At 38.5% G+C, this 16,411-nt stretch overlaps 1 protein-coding gene across 2 annotated transcripts in view; it reads right to left on the bottom strand.

Annotated features, from left to right (window-relative positions):
• Positions 1–14,204, bottom strand: part of stat3 (signal transducer and activator of transcription 3 (acute-phase response factor)) — a 36,588-nt gene extending 22,384 nt beyond the window's left edge. The window contains exons 1-2 of one of the 2 annotated variants that reach the window (XM_017725283.2): positions 13,987–14,204; positions 3,585–3,718 (exon numbers count right to left, since the gene is read on the bottom strand). In XM_017725283.2, the coding sequence (XP_017580772.1) occupies positions 3,585–3,712 (128 nt within the window). In that variant the 5' untranslated portion in view covers positions 3,713–3,718; positions 13,987–14,204. Of the gene's footprint in view, positions 1–3,584; positions 3,719–13,986 lie in introns of those variants that run through there. The other variant, XM_037544814.1, reaches the window with a different exon arrangement.
• Positions 14,205–16,411: the final 2,207 nt, after the last annotated feature.

Raw genomic sequence — 16,411 nt, 5'->3', positions numbered from 1 at the left:
TACGCTTCTAAGTTTCTGCCTTGTTTTGATGATGAATATGTCACATTTGCAAGGTCTTCAGTTACTCAACACAAACTCCAAACTGCTGACTTCATCTCGCTGCAGTGCAAGCATCATGACATCTAACCTTTCACTTTAAATTACACTCCATAAATAGAAGCACATCTTATCTGTTCTCTGCACTGACAACTACCAGAACCTGAATCAAGAAAATTAAATTCACAGTCAAAATCATTATGCATTTACTGCAACGACTGAACGTGTTCATTTGTACATATGCATGCATCTATGACTGCTGTCATGGAAAAACTTGTATCTCCATTTTCATCTTTTTTTGCAAAATTTCATAAAACCTGATACATTTTGTATTGTGTTAAAATTTCAAAGGGAACTTAAGAACATACAAATGATCCAAAACAACTTGTTACATTTACTGCCATTTCCTGTAAAGTTTCCATTTTGGAGATGGTTTTGTTCCAAAAGCGATGACATAAATCACTGTTGTGGGAACAAAACCTTTTAGCTCCAAAAGCGAAACTTTACAGGTGGAGGAAAAAACATACCTTACTTTCAATGTAAGTCAATGGAACCAGACTTTTTTCCACATAATTTTGGTCCATTCCTCATAGAATTAACAAACAATATAAAGGCCAACAGGCATTTTCAAAGTATGACAACAACTGGAAATAAAAAATAAAATAATAATAATAAATGATAAATAATAAATAACAACAACAACAACAACAAAAGAATAATATGTATATATATAATTTGTTTTCCAATATGTTAAAATATGTTTCAGTAAAAACAGAGATTATGCATAAAAATGTGCAGTACTGTGTTTTCTGTTGAGGATGTATGTATGTATGTATGTATGTATGTATGTATGTATGTATGTATGTATGTATGTATGTATATATATACATACACATACACACACACACGTACATACATACATATATATTTATTTATATGACCAGAGGCACGCAAGCATTTGCAGCATTTCCTTATTAAAAACAGTTTCGTGTTTCATTTACTTACTTTTGGTAAAAATAGAAATCACATTGTCACTGTCAAAACCTCTCAACTCCAAAGTATTTTGATCTCTTTAGAGATCTGAGAACAAGAGCTGCTCTTTTTGTGAACATTTCATGATGAATATACCAATAGAAATGGTCCAAAATTATTACAAAAACGTTAAAAATATTTTTTCTTCTCCTGAAAAGTGTAACACAGGCTTTTGGTTCTGGCATCGACAATATTTTATTCATGTGGAAATAACTGCACATTTGAAGGAAGCAAATTCATGCATCACTTTCACTGTTCAACTGTATAATACTTGCTAATATAGTGTTAGCATATTTGCACAGAACACTTGTGTGGTTTTGTTTCCTAGTCTTCATTAAATGTAGCTAGCTAGCACAGGAACAGTATGACCTCATTTACAGTAAAACACCAGTTAAATCTGACACTTCATCGTACGTTAGACACCAAAATTTAGCGCAAACTGAGCTGCTCTCTGTGTCAGTGGAACTGACACATCTAAACTTCAGTTTTCTGAAAACTCACTGGCTAGTTTTTTTTGTGTCCAGTCAAAGTCTCTACATCATTTGGCAAAACTTTCAGTTTGTAGAAAGTGAGTCCATCTATTCTGAAGTATATTTGAAATGTTACTGTTATACGCAGAGTGGAAAGAATAAACATCCTTTGCATCTTTGCCATGTTTTTCTCTTTTTTGACACTGAAACAAACAGAAAAGAGTTTTGCAATTATGTAGACTCAAACATGTCAAAAGAGAATGTAAATGTAATGCATTTTGTAAAAACCTACGCAATTATGGTGATTACTGTGTTGCTACATAATAACATTTCAATAGTGTGACGAAGTACAAGTATTAACTTTCAACTTCTAAAGATTTATTTCATTACATCAACATTTAAACAGAACCTAGTCATACAACATAAGCAGGAAACAAAGCTAGAACAAGTTTCCATTATTTTCCAGCCTTTCAAACAAATGCCAGAACCTGCACAGCCTCCCAGCTTTGATCAAAGCACAGGGAAAACCATTTAATCTTTCAAACCAATGTTAATGTATTACAGACACTCACCTACAAAAAAAGACAGTGAGAGACAGAGGTTTGGGCTATGTTAGTATACAAGTGATTTAACATCCCAAAAACTGTGAGATATCAAGCACGCGCCCCAGTGCTGCCTACATACAACTACGTGCTTTTTGGTTCCTAATTGATATTGATCACTGTGCAGTCACAGGATAGCCGTTTCCATCAATACATCTGTTCTGTTCAAGACACAGCTATTCTACTACAACAGTCCAGTTTAGAGTCAAAACTTCTGAAACCTTTCTTTTTAAAATCTTGAATAACCATAAAAATAAAAAGATTTTTCTCATTACAGAAACTTAAAACATTAGTATTGGCAGATATATTGTATATTTTGTCACTGCTATTTTCCCAGCAACCTCTAAGTTGTGGATATTCTATTTACCTTAATTATCTGTATTCTATTTAACATAAACAGAAGTGTGTTGCACATTGTGTCAATAATTTTAGAGCTCTGACAGCATTGTTTCTGTTCCTAAGGTATGAGATTTTGGAATTTTAGATTCTTTATGATCACGTTTTTTTTAATCCTCTATTATATAAATTATTACTTGGACATCATAAAAATGTTTTAGTGTGTTTTTGTTATTTAAAATTGCTTACATTCTTAGCTAACAGTCTGGAGAAAAATAAATGATCTGGATCGCACATGGCATTGAGACCAAAACTGTCATCTCAGAATGCAGCTTCAAAACCCTGACAATTAGGCAAATGTTCTTACTGTTTATAATATTTTATTATGAAATGTACCAACTATGAGAAGCTGGATGAGAAAAGTTCAAGATGTGGTTCTAAACTACATATTAAGCAAATGAAAAGTATTTCATGCATGAACTTCCTGCAAACCTGCATTACTTGCAGGAAAGCATGGACATTTTTCCAAACATGCAATGAATTTAACTGAGGGTTGCCATTCAAAGAATAAGGAAGTCCAGCTGAAATTTTCTTTTTTATCTTGTGACTGCTGTCAAGCATAGATGTATCTTTGTGTGAAAACATTACCTGCTTTACTAACAACTGGGTGGCTGGATGCCAAAATAAATCACATTACATGGAGTGAACGCCGCTTCCTGTTAAAGCAGGTTAGGGTTCAAATGCGGTTTGAAACTTTCTAAACTCCTGCAGAGCCACTAATGTTTACTGGCACCACAAACCAAATCTACTGATCACCCACACCAAAAAAACATATGACACTGTGTTAGGATACGTAAGAGCACTGAAAAAAATGACGCTCTGAATTTACAAACATGCACAAGAATGTGCACAAGGGCAGTCATTTCTACTTGAACAGATTAAATTAGACCAACACAAGCGTTATCAAAAATAAGTAAACTGATATGTTGATATAATATATTTCACTCATTGTTGGAACGAAGTAAACATGTGAATCAAGCCAATTCCCATCTGTTTTAACACTGAGTCTTAACATAAATAAGAAGTGTTGTGTTGAAGCGATATTTACCAGTCTTGGCTTTCGATCCAGGGGGCTAGAAACTGGCGGAGCTCCATGGGGAAGCTGTCACTGTACAGATGGTACAGCTGCTCCAGGTAGCGCGTCTCCAGCTGCTGCAACTGGTTCCACTGGGCCATGCTGACCTTTGAGGGGGGAGATGAATATAATAAGATACAAAATTTCACCATTCTCAAGAACATTTCTGCTTTTACCAGGCTATCAATATCTACAACCCAATATATAACAATTTACAAATACAAAATCTGATTCAATATAACTCAATTCTATACATTTTTCATTCTAGAATGAAAGATCCTGGTTGCTTTAGATCATAGTAACTTGTCCACAGGCAGTTTGCAAGCTCAGTATTAAAACAGTGTTTGACAATATACACTAAATTGCCAAAAGTATTCACTTGTCTGCCTTCACACGCATATGAACTTGAGAGACATCCCATTCTTAATGTCTGGGGTTTAATATGATGTCGGCCCACCCTTTCCACAAGGGTTAGGAGTGTGTTTATGGGAATTTTCAACCATTCTTCCAGAGCACATTTGTGAGGTCAGACACTGATGTTGGACGAGAAGGCCTGGCTCACAGTCTCTGCTCTAATTCACCCCAAAGGTGTTCTGCCTGCGGTCAGGACTCAAGTCCTTCCACACCAAACTCACTCATCCATGTCTTTATGGACCTTGCTTTGTGCACTGATGTGCAGTCATGTTGGAACAGGAAGGCGCCATCACCAAACTGTTCCCACAAAGTTGGGAGCATGAAATTGTCCAAAATCTCTTGGTCTGCTGAAGCATTAAGATTTCCTTTCACTGAGACTAATGGGCTGAGACCAATTCCTGAAAAAACAACCCCATACCATAATCCCTCCTCCACCAAACTTTACACTTGGCACAATGTAATCAGACATGTACTGTTCTCCTGGAAACAACCAAACCCAGACTCATCCTTTGGATTGCCAGGCAGAGAAGCATGATTCGTCACTCCAGAGAACACAACTCCACTGCTCTAGAGTCCAGTGGCAGCGCTTTACACCACTGCATTCAACGCATTGCATTGCGCTTGGTGATGTAAGGCTTGGATGCAGCTGCTCAGCCATGGATACCCATTCCATGAAGCTCTCTACGCACTGTTCTTGAGCTAATCTGAAGGCTGCATGAAGTTTGAAGGTCTGGAGTGATTGAGTCTGCAGAAAGTTGGCAACCTCATCATCCGCTGACCCTGCTCTGTCATTTTACTTGGCCTACCACTTTGTGGCTAAGTTGCTGTCGTTCCCAATCGCTTCCAGTTTGTTCTAATACCACTCACAGTTGACTGTGGAATATTTAGTATTGAGGAAATTTCACAACTGGCTTTGTTGCATAGGTGGCATCCTATCACAATACCACTCTAAAATTCAGTGAGCTCCTAAGAGTGATCAATTCTTGTGGCCATGGAAGTGCTTGGAACACCTGTATACAATGATTTGGATGGGTGAGTGAATACTTTTAGCTGTATGTTTCAATCTTTCAACTTTTAGTGTATGTTTTGACTGTATGTTTCAATTAAAACTTCAGCTCTCACAATTTTAAAAATTCCCTCTGTCAAACTGTGAATATAAACACGATTTATCTCTCAACATTTTCACTTGGAGTACCTCAGCACTGTGATATGAATTGAAAGTTTAGAATCTGCTCTCTCAGCAAAATTCCTTGTTTTTCCAACAAGCCAAAAGCCATTTTTTAAAGCAGGAATTAACTTCTAAACCAATGACCATCCCCAAAAGCACTGAGGGGAAACACAGTGCTATCTGAGAAGAAACACCACACAGCTATTCTGCTGAAGCACCATTAGAGCTCCAATCAATGGCAGGCGATCAGACAGCAGCATCCGCTCTCAGAGGAAAACCTCAAAACCCAGAGGCAGAGACACCATCGGTTTCTGTCCAATCCTGCTACCCATCAACACACATACACACATCCTGTTCAACACACACAGGTCCGCTTACCCACCCACGCAAAAACACAGTCTACGCACAAATCTGTACACGCCAAGATGTACCTGCAAAAACGGTCTTCTAAAATACAAAAGAGTGCACAAATATGCAAACATGCAAACACACTTTCACCTTCCTTCAACCTGCTGAGCCACTATGGGCTTCACTGCTGCCATGAAGGCTGTAAAAAGAAAGCAGACTGTCAGTCACCACCTGTGAACTGCTGCGACCATTTTTTCCAAACACCACTTCTACATTTTCCAACTCTAACAGAAGAGCCTCCCCCAGGCACTCTGGATGCCACAGCCTGTCAGGCACTCAGGAAACCACAGCCTGTCAGAACATTGCTGAGTGAGTTCATTTTACTTTTTACACTCACTAGGGCCTGACCAATATGACTTTTTATGTTCATTATAGTACAGCAATTTTTTACCGCTTGCTTTTTATTTTGTGCCATGCTAGTACGACTTCTGCTCATTTGGGCCAGACCAGTATGACTTACCAATATGAATTTTAGTTGTTTGCTAAGGCCTAACCACTATAATGTTTAATGTTCATTGGGCTCCACAAATATAACCTTTCTATTTCAATCAGGGGTCAACAAATGCTTCATTTCAACATACTACATATCCATTTACAATCATTTTGGATATAAAGAGCTTTTGAAAAGAGTAATGATACACAATGCTGATATATAATGGAAAACACATCATTGTTTCTATAATAAAGGTGGTAGTAACCATAATACATCATGTTTCTTGTATGTTTAAAGCAACATACACTAAACCCTTCAAATATTACTTTTTATGATAACTTGGTCTCAACACATTTGTCTTTTTATGTTCAATAGGGCCCAGCTGACATGACTTTCATGTTCACTATGGCCTGACTGGTATGACTTTAATTTTCACTGGGATTTGACAAACATGACTTAATGAGTTTATCTTGGTCCAACTGATATGACTTTGTATGTTCAGTATGATTCAAACAATATGACTTCTTTCTTATGTTCATTAGGGCCAGTCCTGTATGACTCTTCATGCCCATTAGGACCCGACCGGAATGACTTTTCATGCCCATTAGGACCCGACCGGAATGACTTTTCATGATGTTACCACTTTTTTTTATAGTCGCTATGGCCCAACCGATATGACTTTCATGTTCACGAGGGCCTGACCCATACGTCTGCTCAGCGATAAGAGTTATTTTTTGATGTGTATATGTTCATACGCACAACCAAAATGACGTTTTAGGGCCTGAAAACAGTCACTACTACTGATACTAATTTAAGGACCTAAGATTTCCAAGTAATATAATTTGGTTATATTTTATATAATCTGGTGTTAAGCTTGTATTGCTGTAACGTAAGCAAGCAAGTGGTCACTGTTAGCTTATCGACTTTTACAAAGACCAGAACTGAATGTTTTTTCTCACATTAGAGGCCTACAATTAAAAATAAAATATGACAAGTGTTTTATCAGCAGGTTTTGTGTCGATACAGACAAATCAACAGAAACTCTAAATCAGCCAATATTATAAACTGGTTAAACATATATAAACTATATATCAGGCCCTATTTTTCATACTTACACCGACAGATGGTGTGACTTACTACAATGAACATCTGCTGACTCCTCTAGTGGCTGAAACAGAAAGTCACTGGACAAGTTACAGATGACTTCCTTATTGATGCGTCAAACAGCCCTGCTGTTACACAGGATTATGTGCGTCTGTGCCTGAAAAGCATTGCTGCTTTTATAGAACAACCTTATTAAACAAATGGCCTCGGCTTATATTGCAGTAGCAATGGGCAAGAGTAATGGCTTATGAACGCAGAAATGCAGGAGGAACAATTACATTCTCCCTCAAGGGGGGGATAATCATTTCCAATCAACTGGCAACCCTTCTCAGTGTTCAGTATCACCTTTCTTAAAAGAACGAACCAATACTGGAGATGGCCCTTGGAGATCTGGTCAGCATCAGATAACAGCCTAGTTACATAACAGACAGTACAGTGGGGATGAATCGAACAGACAGTGAGAATCTTTTATATTTTGCTGATGTTCCCCACAGCTCTTTTTCCACAGCATGAGGCGAGGCTGAGGTAGCATGGTTAAAGAGCAAGAAAATGTCACAGAGGGGGAGTGAGGTTTTGAAAGGTAAGGTAGAATGAGGCTAGAATAGACAGCCAAATGAACAGAATTAATTTGTCAGTCTTTGTGGAAAGTTATGACTTTCAGAATACTGAATTAATGCAATGATATTTGTTCTATAACTGAATCCTCCAGCATTTTCAACCAAATCAAATGTCCACGTATTCAGGAAAGAGCAGAAAACACAGGGGGCATTTTGATTTCAAAGGAATTTGGTGGTTTTCTTTGTCTCTAAGGTCCTCATAACCACAGTATTTAAAATGTCATTAAGTACCTTTATTTAAAAACCCTTAAGAAAATTTACATATACCTAATGCTAAGATCCATGCACTTCCTGATATGTTTACAACTCTTCCGGTCCTAAAATAACTGCTGTGGATTTTCCATGGCAGACAAGATGGGTTAGTGACAGTCAGTTCTATTTCATTCTTTTGTCTCTCACCTCCCACTCCCACTGTTGCAAACACTTCTCAATTTCCCTCTTACTACACATGCACACTTTATTGGTTCGCTGTCCAAACCCTAGTTGAGGACAGGAATCCTTAGTCTAAATGAAACTGACATAAACTTACAACTGCATACACTTACAGAGACCCTCCGTTTACAGGCATGTCCTATATTAAAGAGCAGAATCCTTTCAGCAGAAGACCAGAAGCCCCAGTGGTCCCTTGTGCAAATGACAGATATAATTTATATGCTTCATCTAAACCAACAGGAAGACATTAAAAGGGACTTCTACTGTTTTTTTTACATTTATTATTATTTAATTTCTGCACAATTCAGTCAATGAGAGGTAAAAAAAAGTCATTAATTTTCTGTTAAGGGCAAAAAATATTAGCAACTTAAAAGAATTCCTACTTGTACACAAAAGTTTGGGCAGCCCTGGTCAAATGTACATTTTGTTGACTTTCTAAGTGAAAATAAGTTTATAAAATGTATAATAAATACATTCTCCACAAAGAACAACTTCCACATCTTAAGGCATAATTACTGATTATGTGCTGAATTTAACATTTTGGGGAAAAATGAAAACTTAAAATGTGGCTTGTGCAAAAGTTGGGGCACATTTCACAATTTATATATTTTTTAATCCAATGTGTTAAACGAAAAGAAACAGAAAATCAACAAAACATGTCATTTGATCAAAGGGTGTCCAAACCTTCACACGCAACTGCATTCCAATTATTTCGTTTCTCTCAAAAACAGAAGGGACACAAAGGTTATAAATACCAAGACTGACAGCTGACAGCTGGTACTTACAATTTCCTGAAAGTGCAAGGAGTTTCGCAACAATATGACACAGAAATGATTGTGCAGCTACTACAGCAGCAGTTCTCTGTATTACAACTCAAAAGAAAAATGAGCTCAGTGGTGATAATTGGCTTTCTACCTTGAAACTTGCTGGGAATTTTTTCATCCATTTTCTTGAAGTCATGAAATAAAAGTGACCAAGCAGATAACTTTCACTTTCCTTTTTCACAGTGATGCATTTTCAACTCCACAATACTGACGCATGTAACATTTATTCAAAATATATACTCATAGCAACGGTAGCCTGGCTTTTATCGCTGCCCAACAGTACACCAACAGTCTGCTCTCTGTTCCCATGCTGTCCATTTTTTAAATGGTGTAGTGCATAGCTTTTACATCTCTTGGTTGATCCCAGATACTTATGGAAAGATCAAAGCGCTATCAAAGAAAGACTTATTTTTCAGCGTCTCTGAAATCAAACCAGCATGACGAAATCTCAAGAAAACAAACTCACCAGTCCACTATAACAAGTCTCAAGCCATTTCATTCCCCAAATTTTTTCTCATTAGTGCTGCTTCTCCTAAAGTTTTTTTTTCCCCACTCAGCACTGACTGATAACAGAGGTTTCAAATAGCAAAATGAAACATATCTGTATTGGTAAATAATCGCTTTAATTGCTTAGAAAAATGATCAGCATTGGTCAGCGGTTTCGAGACATTATTTGTCCGATACTCCAAACTGATTTCATGATGTATTTGCTGTTCTCTGGATGAGCAGACTGTTAAGACAGTGCTGCTTATTGTGCTGAAATGTCTGTATTTTATTCAGTTTATTGCCTTTGCACCCCTAGAGAAACATAAAAACCTACAGAAATGTGTGTAATGGTAATCCAGGCTGTTTATAATCCCAATTTCTTCATTATTTAAATGCTCATGCCTTGGCATCCTCAGATATGTACATGAAAAATACAGGCATCAGCCTACCATTGGTATTGGTGCATCCATAGTTTCAAACTTCCAACTCCAGGTTATCCGTGATAAGCAAGTCTAAACAATGCCAAAAGACTAAAGACTTACAGCAGGATCTTACATAAGAACCACTGCACCCTAACTGATGCCAGCCTAAAGTTATGTAAATCTGTACACAGCAAAAAATGGCAGCCTCAGGATTCAACATACTCGCACACAGGCCAAAGCATCCTGCACCATTCACTGAGGAAGCTCAGTTCTAAACAGCCATAAACTGGATCTCTTTTGGTTCCTCTTACTGTGCTGCCTGTGCTAAAGGGTTGATGTTAACAATGTTAAAGGTTCAAAATGTGCCATTCACTCCACAGTCCATACAGTTTGAATATGGACACTAAGACCATTCTGACCAGCTTGTCCTTTCACACTGAAGTTATGAGGAGTGTGAATGATACACAATAGAGCTCAGCCAATCAGAAAGGAGCTAATATTTATACAAGGATCTCAAAGACACAGCAACAGCGCATTTGATTCTGAAGGATAAAGAGAGGATGGAAAAAATAGCCATCTAACATGAATGACCAAATTTTTGGTATTTACACAAAGGTCCTACTATGTAGGCCAGATAAAACTGAAGAAAATGTAAGACAAGAGCTAAAAAGAATAATTCTGAAAACTCATGAGAGTCTAGCTGAGGATGAAATTTTCAAAGTTGCACAGTTCAGTGCCAATCCAGACTTATTCACTGTACCACACTCAGTCTCTTTACAAGGCTATGGCATACAATGAAAAACACCTGGGAAAGCTGGCAAGAGAAAACAAAGCAGAACAAGGCACCCTATCACTGTCATATCACAACCTTTCTTTTACACTTGACAACGACAGCTTTGCTTTATACTGTGTACGTTTCACGATGAATGTACGATGATAAATGGTCAAGGTTACAACTTGTTAGTACATTAAAGTTAAGAATGGCCTGATATGACAGTGTCAATATACAGTCTTATGCAAACGTTTGAACATCCCTGGTCAAATTACATGTGCTGATTTTCAAAGTGAAAAAAGTACAGATTCTTTACAGGGAACAAACTTAAATGTGGCATTTTTCTGCAAATTGAAGTGCACAATTTTAATGTATGTTGACATATTGAAAACATATTGGAGACAGTAAAACATAAAATATCAAATGTACCATGACTTTTGCACAGGCCACATTTTATGTTTCTTCCACAATATATTAAATTCAGCACATAAACACTAAGCATAATTCTGAATGTGCAGAAAGGTGTTTTCTGTAGAGGATGTGTATTTATTTTCACATAAAAATCAACAAAACGTTGACAATAATCAACCAATTAATTAAAAATGAATTAACATAATTCGACCACTGGTGCCCAAACTTTTGCATTTGCATTTCTTTAACAAACCTAATGTCAGATTGAGCAATGCAGCTGAAATTCAACAGAAGCTCAAAGGTAGCAATCCTGGTCATGAGGAGTTTCTCCTGTTCCATAAAGGACTGAAGTAATAGACTGAATTTACTTGATTCAAATGCTTACATAACGTCCATACTCATCTTTGTCACCTACACCAAGCCAAACTAAATAGGCCGTTTTCTGGCACACATTGGCCTATTTGGTTCTGTGACACTGTAATTCCAGGAATTCTTGCAAGGAAGTATTCTGTGTATGTATGTGTGATTGTTAGCGTGTGTGAAAAGCTGAAGATCATAACTATGAAACCATGAAAGGCAAACTGCATTGCTCATGATCAAAACAACTGGCTAAAGAAAATTACATGACAAGAAAATGAATTCCATACTATTTCCATGCTGTGGTATTATAGTAGTAGCACTGGTACCACTGGTACTGTTGTATTGCTGTCAGTTTGGGTCATGTTCTAATTGCTGCACTGTTTATTGTTAATATTATTATGCTGTATTGTGTTTATCTGATCAGCTTTTGGGTTACTGTACTGTTCCCTGGTACTACTGTTCTACTGTACTGCAGTTATTTTGTGATCTTTTGTATTACTGTTCTGTTGTACTGCACTTATTTAGTTGGGTTTTTATTGCATTGCTACGGTCCTATAGCATTACTACTCTGCTGTATTCTTGTCATTTTGTGTTCTGATGTATTATCAATTCTCTTTCCAATATCGATATCAAAACCAATCTGATCTGAGCCATCACTGATCTGATATTACCCCCCCCCCCCCATTACTGTTCAGTTATTATAGTTCTGTTCCCTCATGTTAGACTACTGTTCTCCTAAGTTCTGTTACTGCTCTTCTATATTATTAGTTGCTCATTTGTGCTTTCAGACATTTTGCAAACTAATCTTTGGACTGAAGTTTACAACTGCTGTCACAGTAATGTGTGCTGAATCTAGGTTACCTGGGCTACACCTAGGCTATATAGATGTAGGTCACTATTTCCTGGTCTTGTTGCTGATGTCCCACTATTCGATACATTAACCCTCAAAATGGTTAACATGGATGTGTTTGACACAGCAATTACATGAAAACCAATGAAAACATCTTCCAGCTTTTATCATGCTCAACAGAGACATGGCCTAAGAATAAACACCTTTTAACTCAAAGTGTATTACTGTTCAAAACTGTAAACAGCCTGCAAATTCCTGGTGAGGAAATGTTTTGCCAACCTGGCAATTCCTGACCTTTACAGTAGGCACCAAAGTCTGTAAAAGCCCAGCCCACTACCCGGGAATCCCATTCTCACTGTTTATACAAGGTTAAAGGAATGATTCATTGAGAAATCAAATTTATATAGTGACACTAAATGTACTTCATCAGCCAAGACATCAGCCAAGACAGGTTTGGCGTGTGACGTTTGCTTGATTAGTTCTGCACAGGTACTCTCAGGCTAATAGAACAGTAGTTTTGGATAACACTGACTTCCATTACTTGCCTGATCCATTAGCCGTGTAGCTTTAGTGCAAAAGTAAAGAGGCCAACTTGGGACCCTAGATTTGTCTTGGCTGATCAACTACGTTTGGGGTCAAGTGGATACTGGGTACACTATGTTTTTTCAGTGAACCACTGCTTTAACCCAGCGTGCAAACTGTGTCACCAGCACAGCCTTTGGGGAACATTGTGCAGTGCAGGGCCGCAGGACAGGGAAACAGTAAGTTAATGTAGAGTTCAGAAACCCACCTCGCTCTAATATTAACTCTAATATCTACCAGTCACACGAACACTAAATTAACTCTAATATCTACCAGTCACACGAACACTTTAAAGCAGGCAAAACTCAGAAACGAAACGAGAGGATTCCCTCCATCCGAATACGGGAAGGGATGACGTCACGGGAGCGAGGGACTACCCCGAAAGGCGAGGAGAGAAATCAAGCCATCCAGATCGATATTTAGAGGTATATGTTATTCAAATATGAACCCGTTACAGCAGACAAACAAAAAAAACAAGCCACGTGCTGTTTCTTTTCGTCCATTTGCGTAAAGTGGATAATAGTTTTTTTTTATGTAAATAGTCTGTCGCCAAGGGAAGAAGCGGTAACGGCTTCTTTGGTGAAGAAAAAGAGCCGTGACCAGGCCTGTAACGCCATGTGAACGTTAACATTCTGTTGTATAGCCGCTGAAACCGAACATTCAACGTGTTGACAGTGCAAAAAGTAAAGAGAAATGCTGTTTAAACGAGTCCTTGTAGCTACAGAAGCTGTTGGGATTCAAGGCTTTAGGGCCGGTGAAGCAGAAGCACGCTTCGGACGGGACATTCCCGCAGCAAAACGTAACCGATCGGACGAAACCCGTGGGCTCAGACGGCTTTTATTTCCGTGCTCACACAGCATCGTGTTCTCAGAAGCGCAACCCGACAACATTAGCCAACTTTCGGAGCAGTTCTGCGGTCTTTCCCTGAGAACGGGCTCCACTAGAGCACATTTCTTGATGTTTTAACACACAGGAACTGACAGAACTCTGTAGCTATGTGACTGGCACAGCTCGCTGGAGAGGACCTGAAAAAGCAATAACAAAGCACATTCACAGGAACGCGTCAACGCGTTCATAGGGCGCCTTACTTACCCTCTGTGTACGTGGTTCGAGATTTCAGAGAAAAACTGACAAAAGTCTACGACCCGCCGCTAAATGAAACAGGCACAGTCTAAAAACGCTTTACAAACACTGTAATTATCAAATAAAATAAGCAAACCAGACGTATTCGACGCCCAGACTTATCCCAACTTCATGATACGAGCCAAAAATGTTAGTCCACAGCAGCCTGTCTGAAGGAGTTGCAGTACGGCTCGAACTTCGTTTTGATTGACGTGCATTCGGCGAATTGCGGCGTGACTGTGGAATTGTATCCAATCAATGCGCTGGAACAGCGGTAGAGGGCGGGATCGTCGCCCAGCGAGCTAGTCCGCGCCCGTTGTTTATTGGCCTGGGTTGGTTGAGCGTTCCGACTCTCGCTTCCTCCCGCCGGGCTGACGTTCGTTGAGCGTGTGCAGCAGAGGGGGCACCGCGCGTGTTCCCGGAACAGCTCGGCTGGAAGTCATCTGAATTACTGGCAGCGTCGACGTCATCACAACTTTTATACAGTCAAAGTGTGCTGGTATTGATAGGTAACGTGAGGTTTGCCTTTATCGATCTTTGTCCTTAAAGGACTGTTACTACCGTTTAACACAGACCCTTACAAAATAAGAAACTAAAATATATATCATACAGTAAAATCTATGAACCTTTCACCTACATACAGCAGTCCTACAGTGCTGTTTTACGTACTTCGTAACCTCTGGTAAACGTTTAACAGTAATGTAATGTAATAATTACAGTAATTCACTATAAGATTCTCAGAGGAAAACTAAAAAATTCTTAGCAGCATGGAAAACAGAAGGTAGTCCTTTCACTGCAGGCCTATGAAACATAGAAGTAGTGTGTGTGTGTGTGTGTGTGTTAACAAACCCAGACTTTTCTTTAGTTATGAACTATGACAACCAACACATAAACTAAACACATTCACACAGCATAAATCATATTAACAAATTTCTCACATAACTGATGGTTAAGGCAAAACAGCCTTAGCTCCCTGTGGCTCCCTTACAGATAAACAAGTTGATTTCTTACTGACAAATGAATGGACACACAGGCAGTTCCTTCCTCATTTCCACGAATTGAAGGCACAGGATATTAGATGGCTTCTTAGATTCAGGGTTGTTTAGTTTTATGGTTTTAAGGCTGTAACTGGAGTTGCTAAGGAAGCTAAAAGAAATGTCCAGTATGGTTAGCCTACTATCTCATGGAGTCCGCTCTAATGAGATCCCAATACTGCTTACTATTGTGTAGGGCTGGCAGATAAACCAGATTTACATCAAAATTGAAATTTTTAAACCACAAGAGCTGCAGTTTTTACTATAGTTCACATTATCCATATCACTGACTTAAAAAGCTTAAGGTGAGAAAATTGGCCTAATGACACTGAACTTGTGAACTGCCTTTAGATGAGTTAGACCAATCACAAGCAGACAAACACCCACGTGAAACCACAACTAACTGTCAGTCTGGCACACAAAACTCAGCATTCATTCCTCAAGCCAGATAAAGTGGATACGTTGGTCTTTTTGGCCACAAAAACAGATCTGGACCTCAATTTATAGAAAGAAATCACAATGTAAGTCATAGTCACAACATTGGTCGGAAAAATTGCAATTTGATATTGTGTCGCCACCACCAGACCACCAGGTTTGGGCCAGTTGGGACAGCAGAGAGGAACATGTGGAGGACTCCCAGAATGTATGCCTCTCCGCAGCCTTTGTTTAGTCAAATTTAATGAGTTATGTGTTCTTGTTTTAAAGTTAAGATGTATGAATGTTTTGTTTGTAGTAAATCTTGTCCCTTTTTTAGCTCATGCTGGAAGTGTTACTGTTGCCTTTCATGATCTGTCCTCATTTCCCCCTGTGAGTTTAGTTCCCTTCTGTGCCTGCAGTTTCACTAAAGAGCATCTTCCTGAAGTGAAAATGGGAGCTTATAGGTCTTCTTCTGCGCCGCCACTATAATATTTTGCCCTAATCTTTCAGCCACTAGTGTGCTGTACAAACAAAAGCTAGCAATTTCAACAGATAAAAGCAGGTGGGTTCATTAAACCGCAGTGGGGAATCGCTATGAGTGAAGAACAGCTGCATACAATAAAATGAACTGTGTATTAAATGTATGTAAAACATACACATGTAAACATACATGAATACAATTTGGGAAAACCTGTCACTGAAAATATTTTAATTGTAGAACAGAATAGGCCTCACTTTCATTCACATAACTGCATCACTCACATGTTAGTTTCATAGTAGTTACTAAATAATATGCCTGGGCTGAAGAGGTCAATTGATTTCTTAACATTAAGTAAGACTGTATTAGGTTCTATAGTACATTAGGCTTTATGGTGGCTTGCCAAAATGGTCTGCCCTTTTGGATCAGTCAGTAAAAGGTCAATGACCAAGAAGAGAAAACATAC

The sequence above is a fragment of the Pygocentrus nattereri genome, chromosome 14 (assembly GCF_015220715.1).
Source record: "Pygocentrus nattereri isolate fPygNat1 chromosome 14, fPygNat1.pri, whole genome shotgun sequence".
Classification (NCBI taxonomy): Eukaryota; Metazoa; Chordata; class Actinopteri; order Characiformes; family Serrasalmidae; genus Pygocentrus; species Pygocentrus nattereri.
This window is presented reverse-complemented; position numbering and strand designations above follow the sequence as displayed.